The sequence below is a fragment of the Scylla paramamosain genome, unplaced genomic scaffold, assembly GCF_035594125.1.
Source record: "Scylla paramamosain isolate STU-SP2022 unplaced genomic scaffold, ASM3559412v1 Contig5, whole genome shotgun sequence".
In the NCBI taxonomy this organism is placed as follows: domain Eukaryota; kingdom Metazoa; phylum Arthropoda; class Malacostraca; order Decapoda; family Portunidae; genus Scylla; species Scylla paramamosain.
The window spans coordinates 1,415,565-1,425,000 of record NW_026973670.1 but is presented as its reverse complement, the minus strand read 5'-3'; the positions used below and the strand labels follow the sequence as shown (position 1 = coordinate 1,425,000).

Here is a 9,436-nt window from a genome sequence, read left to right as displayed (position 1 = left end):
ATCTGTGAGTCTGCCCTGCAGTTTTTCTATGCACCAGTCTCGAATGGTGACGTACAGGCTGGTCTGGGTGGTGGTGATCTTGATCTTGTCTTGATCGATGTAGAAAAGTGTTGCCACGAACAATAGATTTAATGGCAGGCCGAGGTAATCCTTCCAGCCAATGTGTTTCATGAGGTACTCAAGCCTCTCAGGGTCTTTGTCCCCCTTGTCTGGGAAGCTGTTGTAATGCTTCATGACAAAATGAATTCTTTGTTCATGGCTAACACTTTTCATCTCCATGTCCCACACCTCATAACCATCAGGTAATTTGGCCAGGAAGTCTTGCACTGTTTCGGGACGCGATGTGCAGACGAGTGTGAAGCCTGGCGAGTATTTCGATATGTAGAGGATGTCCTTCACAAGGCTGTGTGATGGACTGCCTGGCGACAGTTCGTCCAGGCCGTCAATCAGGAAGAGAACTTTGCTTTGTTGTAGGAGGGGGATGAGGTGTTCGTCCATCACAGCAAAATGGTTTGGGAGGATCACTTTGAGGAAGTTCTGGAGAGATGGGCCTTCATTATCGCGGCACAAGACACGCACCACGATGTCGTACTCGTCCAGGTGTTTGATGGTGCAGGCGCCGGGCTCCTGAAGCCACTCTGAGACAAGGAAGGTGAGCAGGGTCGTTTTGCCGCTTCCTGCCACGCCCCTGATCAGGATGAGCTGTGGCTTGGCGCCGTGCGTGGGCGGCGTGGCCGATGAGGATGTGGACGGCTGTGGATTCTGTCCCGCGCGGCGCGTCACCGTCAGCACGTCGCAAGTGTCGATGTCTCGCCTCTGTTGGCGGTGTCCTCTTCCTTCCACGAGGGACATCTTGCAGAAAATGTCCTGGATGTGATGATGGTGTTTTGGGGAGTCGGTAAGGAAGGACAGAGGATCAAAGGTTTGCACTCGATCATAGGATGTTTTGAGGTGGGTCTGAGTGTCTCTCAGAAATTCTTGGTGCATGATACTGAAATAATCTTTTAAAATTTCTTTCTCCATTCCTGTTTTTCTGAAGGTATCAGCGACCTGCCGGGCGTTGTCCTGCACGGGTGTCACCTCTGCGTCAGGAATGCAGTATTTGGTCTTGGCTGCGGCGAGGACTCGGATAAAGAGGTGTTCTAACTCGTTGACTTTGTGCTGGTACTCTGCCTCGCTGAAAGATTTCACTTCATGAAAGAGTTCATTCCGCTCATCCTTGATTTTCGTTACCAATCCCTCCAGGGTGTTCTGGTTCCCCCATTCGGGATCGCCATCTCTCGCCAGGCCTTCGCACGTCAGCTTTATTGCTTTGCAGAGCAAAGTCACGTCAAAATTGTCCCATAAAGGGAAGCGTTGTGCTTGGCGGCGGTCGGTGTGGTTCACTGCTGCTTTCTTTTGTTTTTTACTCATCCTTCCATAGTTGGCTGTCGAGTCTTCAGGGAAGTTGTCAAGGTAGTCAGTGAGGGACTGGCCCGGCGGCGTGGCGGGGGCGTTCAGCGCGCCGCGCTTCAACACGAAGGTCAAGACGTCCTTGCCTGCGTTCTCCATGAGACAGATAAGCTTAATGCGACGGACGCAAACTTTCGGAGCGGCGGCCATGGTGGAGGGCTTGGGACGGCAGTTCCTCTCGCCAGCAGCCTGCAAAGAAATTTCCCGAGTGAGGAGCAGGGCAGGAGAGACGTGGCCTGCAAGGCTGAGTGCGGGAGGGAGGGAGTTGAGCCTTGAAGTGGCCGGCGTGAGCACCGGGATGTGGGGACAAGACAAAGAGGTGGATGGGAGTAAGAGACACTGTGGCACACGGCATGGCACGTGTGTTGTGGCCAAACCATTTGACAAGACAACACGAGGCAAGACTTGACTGTGTGTGTGTGTGTGTGTGTGTGTGTGTGTGCAAGTAAGTAAGTAAGTCAGTCAGTCAGTAAGTAAGTAGTTAAGTAAATAAGCAGGTAAGCAAACCTGTATTGGTGAGCACAATACAAAGTATTTCAAGGTGTACATACAATACACAGTCACGTGAGCCGAGGCTCTCTGACGGTGTATTGTACAGTAGAGCAGAGGGCAGGAGTGCAAACAAATTATAATGTACAACAACATAATGAACTGTACTGTACAGCGACAGTACCTCGCCGCTACAGAGAAGCTAAACACTAATACAAGTGTCTCACACTAACTTAAATAATAATAAAATAATGATGATAATAACAATAACAAAAGGATAGTGATAACAATAATACTAATAACAACAACAAATGCGATGACTGCAATAAATAGCATCAAAATCACAGCTTTTGTTGATGAAGTGGTTACTTTTGATGACTGCAATAAATAGCATCAAAATCACAGCTTTTGTTGATGAAGTGGTTACTTTTGATGACTGCAATAAATAGCATCAAAATCACAGCTTTTGTTGATGAAGTGGTTACTTTTTAACCTGTTGTTTGTTTGAACATTTTATCAGTTGTAAGAAGAACTTTGTCTATCAAGAGGCAAACTGTTCACAACAGTTTTGGTCCAACTTGTCACACTGTTTGTGAATAATATTGTTGTCAGTATTGCACAAATAAGGTTAACGTTGTTACTTCTCGTGTGAGAAACATTTTCTGCCAATTTGAATATTGCATTATGTCCAAGATTTTGATGTATTAATAATAATGTGAAGTACTTATGAATGAAGGGAGACGGGAGGGAGGAAGGCGTGAGGCGGGAGGTGCCTGTGGGGAGAGACACACTGTGCTTCATTTTTTTTTTTTTTTTTTTTTTTATGTAGGAAGGATACTGGCCAAGGGCAACAAAAATCTAATAAAAAAAAATGCCCACTGAAATGCCAGTCCCTAAAAGGGTCAAAGCAGAGGTCAAAAATTGGTGGATAAGTGTCTTGAAACCTCCCTCTTGAAGGAATTCAAGTCATAGGAAGGTGGAAATACAGAAGCAGGCAAGGAATTCCAGAGTTTACCAGAGAAAGGGATGAATGATTGAGAATACTGGTTAACTCTTGCGTTAGAGAGGTGGACAGAATAGGAGTGAGAGAAAGATGAAAGTCTTGTGCAGCGAGGCCGCGGAAGGAGGGGAGGCATGCAGTTAGCAAGATCAGAAGAGCAGTTAGCATGAAAATAGCGGTAGAAGACAGCTAGAGATGCAACATTGCGGCGGTGAGAGAGAGGCTGAAGACAGTCAGTTAGAGGAGAGGAGTTGATGAGACGAAAAGCTTTTGATTCCACCCTGTCTAGAACAGCAGTATGAGTGGAACCCCCCCAGACATGTGAAGCATACTCCATACATGGACGGATAAGGCCCTTGTACAGAGTTAGCAGCTGGGGGGGTGAGAAAAACTGGCGGAGACGTCTCAGAACACCTAACTTCATAGAAGCTGTTTTAGCTAGAGATGAGATGTGAAGTTTCCAGTTCAGATTATAAGTAAAGGACAGACCAAGGATGTTCAGTGTAGAAGAGGGGGATAGTTGAGTGTCATTGAAGAAGAGGGGATAGTTGTCTGGAAGATTGTGTCGAGTTGATAGATGGAGGAATTGAGTTTTTGAGGCATTGAACAATACCAAGTTTGCTCTGCCCCAATCAGAAATTTTAGAAAGATCAGAAGTCAGGCGTTCTGTGGCTTCCCTGCGTGATATGTTTACCTCCTGAAGGGTTGGACGTCTATGAAAAGACGTGGAAAAGTGCAGGGTGGTATCATCAGCATAGGAGTGGATAGGACAAGAAGTTTGGTTTAGAAGATCATTAATGAATAATAAGAAGAGAGTGGGTGACAGGACAGAACCCTGAGGAACACCACTGTTAATAGATTTAGGAGAAGAACAGTGACCGTCTACCACAGCAGCAATAGAACGGTCAGAAAGGAAACTTGAGATGAAGTTACAGAGAGAAGGATAGAAACCGTAGGAGGGTAGTTTGGAAATCAAAGCTTTGTGCCAGACTCTATCAAAGGCTTTTGATATGTCCAAGGCAACAGCAAAAGTTTCACCAAAATCTCTAAAAGAGGATGACCAAGACTCAGTAAGGAAAGCCAGAAGATCACCAGTAGAGCGGCCTTGACGGAACCCATACTGGCGATCAGATAGAAGGTTGTGAAGTGATAGATGTTTAAGAATCTTCCTGTTGAGGATAGATTCAAAAACTTTAGATAAGCAGGAAATTAAAGCAATAGGACGGTAGTTTGAGGGATTAGAGCGGTCACCCTTTTTAGGAACAGGTTGAATGTAGGCAAACTTCCAGCAAGAAGGAAAGGTAGATGTTGACAGACAGAGCTGAAAGAGTTTGACTAGGCAAGGTGCAAGCACGGAGGCACAGTTTCGGAGAACAATAGGAGGGACCCCATCAGGTCCATAAGCCTTCTGAGGGTTTAGGCCAGCGAGGGCATGGAAAACATCATTACGAAGAATTTTAATACGAGGCATGAAGTAGTCAGAGGGTGGAGGAGAGGGAGGAACAAGCCCAGAATCGTCCAAGGTAGAGTTTTTAGCAAAGGTTTGAGCAAAGAGTTCAGCTTTAGAAATAGATGTGATAGCAGTGGTGCCATCTGGTTGAAGTAGAGGAGGGAAAGAAGAAGAAGCAAAGTTATTGGAGATATTTTTGGCTAGATGCCAGAAATCACGAGGGGAGTTAGATCTTGAAAGGTTTTGACATTTTCTGTTAATGAAGGAGTTTTTGGCTAGTTGGAGAACAGACTTGGCATGGTTCCGGGCAGAAATATAAAGTGCATGAGATTCTGGTGAAGGAAGGCTTAAGTACCTTTTGTGGGCCACCTCTCTATCATGTATAGCACGAGAACAAGCTGTGTTAAACCAAGGTTTAGAAGGTTTAGGACGAGAAAAAGAGTGAGGAATGTACGCCTCCATGCCAGACACTATCACCTCTGTTATGCGCTCAGCACACAAAGACGGGTCTCTGACACGGAAGCAGTAGTCATTCCAAGGAAAATCAGCAAAATACCGCCTCAGGTCCCCCCAACTAGCAGAGGCAAAACGCCAGAGGCACCTTCGCTTAGGGGGATCCTGAGGAGGGATTGGAGTGATAGGACAAGATAAAGATATGAGATTGTGATCGGAGGAGCCCAACGGAGAAGAAAGGGTGACAGCATAAGCAGAAGGATTAGAGGTCAGGAAAAGGTCAAGAATGTTGGGCGTATCTCCAAGACGGTCAGGAATACGAGTAGGGTGTTGCACCAATTGCTCTAGGTCATGGAGGATAGCAAAGTTGTAGGCTAGTTCACCAGGATGGTCAGTGAAGGGAGAGGAAAGCCAAAGCTGGTGGTGAACATTGAAGTCTCCAAGAATGGAGATCTCTGCAAAAGGGAAGAGGGTCAGAATGTGCTCCACTTTGGAAGTTAAGTAGTCAAAGAATTTCTTATAGTCAGAGGAGTTAGGAGAGAGGTATACAGCACAGATAAATTTAGTATGAGAATGACTCTGTAGTCGTAGCCAGATGGTGGAAAACTCGGAAGATTCAAGAGCGTGGGCACGAGAGCAGGTTAAGTCATTGCGCACATAAACGCAGCATCCAGCTTTGGATCGAAAATGAGGATAGAGAAAGTAGGAGGGAACAGAAAAGGGGCTACTGTCAGTTGCCTCAGACACCTGAGTTTCAGTGAGGAAAAGAAGATGAGGTTTAGAAGAGGAGAGGTGGTGTTCTACAGATTGAAAATTAGATCTTAGACCGCGAATGTTGCAGAAGTTAATGAAGAAAAAGTTGAGGGGGGTGTCAAGACACTTAGGGTCGTCGACGGAAAGGCAGTCCGACCTGGGGACATTTATGGTCCCCTCCCCAGATGGGGACTCCGAGGCTGGTGTAGGAGTCGCCATGATTATTTTAAAATGTTAGAGTGAAGGGTGTGTGTGTTATTAGGTGCTTGTAGTTTTGTGTGGAGGAAGAGAGTTGTCTTTAGAGGGCAGGCTGTGACTGCCCCCTTGTGTTGTGAGACACAAAGGAAAACGTTCAGTGAGGTCACAGCTGGGTTTAATGATAAGTTCACAGCACCCCCTGAACAGTGCTTTAGACCTCACTGGGAGTAATTATCGTTTCGGCAGGTGTCTACTGCCTCCTCCATGCTCTTACATTTATACTCCACAAGCACAAGTCTGTACCTGTGTACATCTATCTATCTGTATCTATCTGTATAAACAGAGAGACAGACAGACAGACAGACAGAGAGAGAGAGAGAGAGAGAGAGAGAGAGAGAGAGAGAGAGAGAGAGAGAGAGAACGAGAGAGAGTCATCCAAAAATGTACTCACTGTTTGACTCGCTATAATTCATTGAATGTATTTTTTTTTCAGAAACAGTTGGGCAAAATAGTAATGTCAGAAGTAAGAGTAAGCTGTGAAGGAAGAACATCTGTCATAAAGTGTTACTGGAGGCACGAAAATGTCAAAGAAGTGCAAAGACAATTCAGAAGACACTTTGACAGGGATCCACCAAGGTGACTCGCCATTGCTCGCATCACAGCTACGTTTGTACCAGATGAAATTGTTCACGACCTTCATAAGCAGGCGTGTGTAGTAGTAGTTGTAATAGTAGTAGTAGTAGTAGTAGTAGTTGTAGTAGTAGTAGTAGTAGTAGTAGTAGTAGTAGTAGTAGTAGTAGTAGTAGTAGTAGAAAAAGTAGTAGTAGTTGTGGTAGAGGTAGTATTCGCGATTTCTCACTACTACTACTTTTACTACTACTACTACTACTACTACTACTACTACTACTACTACTACTACTACTACTACTACTACTACTATTGCTGCTACTACGACTATATGAATATTAATGTTATTGCCTTAAGAATTGTTGCTAAAACAGCTGCAGTAGTAGCATTAATATTAGTAATAGTAGTAGTAATAATAGTAGTAGTAATAGTAGTAATAATAGTACTAGTAGTAGTTCTTGTTCTTATATTGTTACTATGATTGCTATCAATAATATAACACACACACAATAGTAGTAGTAGTAGTACTAGTAGTAGTAATAGTAGTAGTAAGAGTGAAGTAATAGTAATTTTAATAATTTAGTATAATTTCATTATTAATTAATTTTATTTATTTAATTTATTTATTTCATATTATTTATTTTATTTATTTATTTTTTTTTTGGATATGAGTGTGTTCGTTGGTTGAACAAGTCCCTGTATATTAGGTAGACCTTTGTGTGTCGCTCAAGTACCGAACGGCCTGGAAACACTGAGCCAAAGGGACGCCGCTCAGTCTGCAGCCAGTGTGGCGGCGTATCTTGTGTGGTGCGCGTGTGTATCGCATTGTGTTCCTCCTCAAAGACTTAGTGGTGGTCAAGATAACCAGGATTGGCCAAGCCCTCCCTGAAGTGTGCTACCAGTAGTGTACCAGGTGTGTTGAGTAGCCGCCAGGTGTACAGCCACACGTGTGTTGTGTACATGTGCATGAAAGAAATCCTGCTGGTGTTTTGTTAGTCCCATCATGCCGCTGGCTCGGGAAACTAAGCTTGACACCTTCTCAGACAGACGCCATCTTGTTGTGTCTGTCCGAGACGCCTCGTTCCCCCCCCACCTATCTCCCCACCACCCGCCAGCCACTCCTTCTCACTTCCGCCAGCACTTCTGGCCGCCCAATAGCCAGCAGCCCCTTCACGGCCACTACCTGCCAGCACGCCTTCCTGTCCTTATCTCCTCCCCCTCCCTCCCCCCCTACCCTCAACCCACTCCTTCCAAACACCCTATCGCCACCCACTCCTGCCAGGCCCCTACCAGCAACCCACTCCTTCCCACTCCCCGCCTGCCAGCCGCCCCTTCCCGCCCCCCCACCCACCATCCACTCCTTCCGGCCCCCACCCGCCTCACGCTCCTTTCCCCTTTCCGCCGCCCACACACGAGGTGCTCTCCTCGCTCCCTCCCCCCCACTCATGACGTCACGGACGGCGGTGACAGTGACTGGCTGGTGTGAACCGCACCTCACACTCGCTCTACCTAAATGCTGCTGCTACTACTGCTACTGCTGCTACTTCTACTGCTACTACTACTACTGCTACTAGTACTACTACTATTACTACTACTACAATTACTAGTGCTACTACAATTCTGTTCCTACTATTATTAATACTGCTACTACTAGTATTACTACTACTGCTGCTTCTACTATTACTACTACTATTACTACTACTACTACTACTACTACTACTACTACTACTACTACTACTACTACATACTACTCCTACTATTACTACAATTACTACTGCTACTATGCTTACTTCTGTTACTATTACTACTTATACTAGTACTCGTTCTACTTCTACTACTGCTACTAATACTAATATTAGCTCTACTACTACTACTACTACTACTACTTCTACTACTACTACTACTATTACTACTACTCTACTACTACTACTACTACTATTATTATGATTAGTGTTACTACTACTAATTTTACTAGTATTGCTACGACTATTAATATTACGACTACTTTTAGTACTATTATGAATACTACTACTATTACTACTACTACTATAATTACTTTCACGAGTACTGTTACTATTGTTTCTATTACTACTACTACTACTACTACTACTACTACTACTACTACTACTATTACTACTACTACTACTTCTACTACTACTACTACTACTACTACTACTACTACTACTACTACTACTACTACTACTACTACTAGTTCCTTGCAACCTTCTCTGTCTTCTACTATGCGCCCAGCCTGCCAGCCGCCCCTTTCCGCCCCCCACCCACCATCCACTCCTTCCGGCCCCCACCCGCCTCACGCTCCTTTCCCCTTTCCGCCGCCCACACACGAGGTGCTCTCCTCGCTCCCTCCCCCCCACTCATGACGTCACGGACGGCGGTGACAGTGACTGGCTGGTGTGAACCGCACCTCACACTCGCTCTACATAAATGCTGCTACTACTACTGCTACTGCTGCTACTTCTACTGTTACTACTACTACTGCTACTAGTACTACTACTATTACTACTACTACAATTACTAGTGCTACTACAATTCTGTTACTACTATTATTAATACTGCTACTACTAGTATTACTACTACTGCTGCTTCTATTATTACTACTACTACTACTACTACTACTACTACTACTACTACTAATACTAATACTACATACTACTCCTCCTACTACTACAATTACTACTGCTACTATGCTTACTTTTGTTACTATTACTACTTATACTAATACTCGTTCTACTTCTGCTACTGCTACTAATACTAATATTAGCTCTACTACTACTACTACTACTACTACTACTATTACTACTACTCTACTACTACTACTACTACTATTATTATGATTACTGATACTACTACTACTTTTACTAGTATTACTACGACTATTAATATTACGACTAGTTTTAGTACTATTATGAATACTACTACTATTACTACTACTACTATAATTACTTTCACGAGTACTGTTACTACTGTTTCTATTACTACTACCACTACTACTA

At 44.4% G+C, this 9,436-nt stretch overlaps 2 protein-coding genes across 33 annotated transcripts in view; one reads left to right on the top strand and one right to left on the bottom strand.

Annotated features, from left to right (window-relative positions):
* LOC135096592 (uncharacterized) overlaps positions 1–9,436 on the top strand; it is an 88,594-nt gene that overhangs the window by 30,952 nt on the left and 48,206 nt on the right. For 18 of the 28 annotated variants that reach the window (XR_010264837.1, XR_010264838.1, XR_010264839.1 and 15 more), the window contains one exon: positions 6,289–6,431. The exons of 1 other annotated variant lie outside the window; for it this stretch is intronic. The gene's annotated coding sequence lies outside the window, so the exon portion shown is untranslated. Of the gene's footprint in view, positions 1–6,288; positions 6,504–7,129; positions 7,336–9,436 lie in introns of all 28 variants that reach the window. 9 more of the 28 variants (XM_063998209.1, XM_063998210.1, XM_063998218.1 and 6 more) reach the window with 6 other exon arrangements.
* The window catches only part of LOC135096588 (uncharacterized), a 72,614-nt gene that overhangs the window by 15,873 nt on the left and 47,305 nt on the right, over positions 1–9,436 (bottom strand). For all 5 annotated transcript variants that reach the window (XM_063998183.1, XM_063998180.1, XM_063998179.1 and 2 more), the window contains one exon: positions 1–1,641. This exon is cut by the window's left edge and continues 432 nt beyond it. In XM_063998183.1, coding sequence (XP_063854253.1) covers positions 1–1,602 — 1,602 coding nt within the window. In that variant the 5' untranslated portion in view covers positions 1,603–1,641. The remainder of the gene's footprint in view (positions 1,642–9,436) is intronic.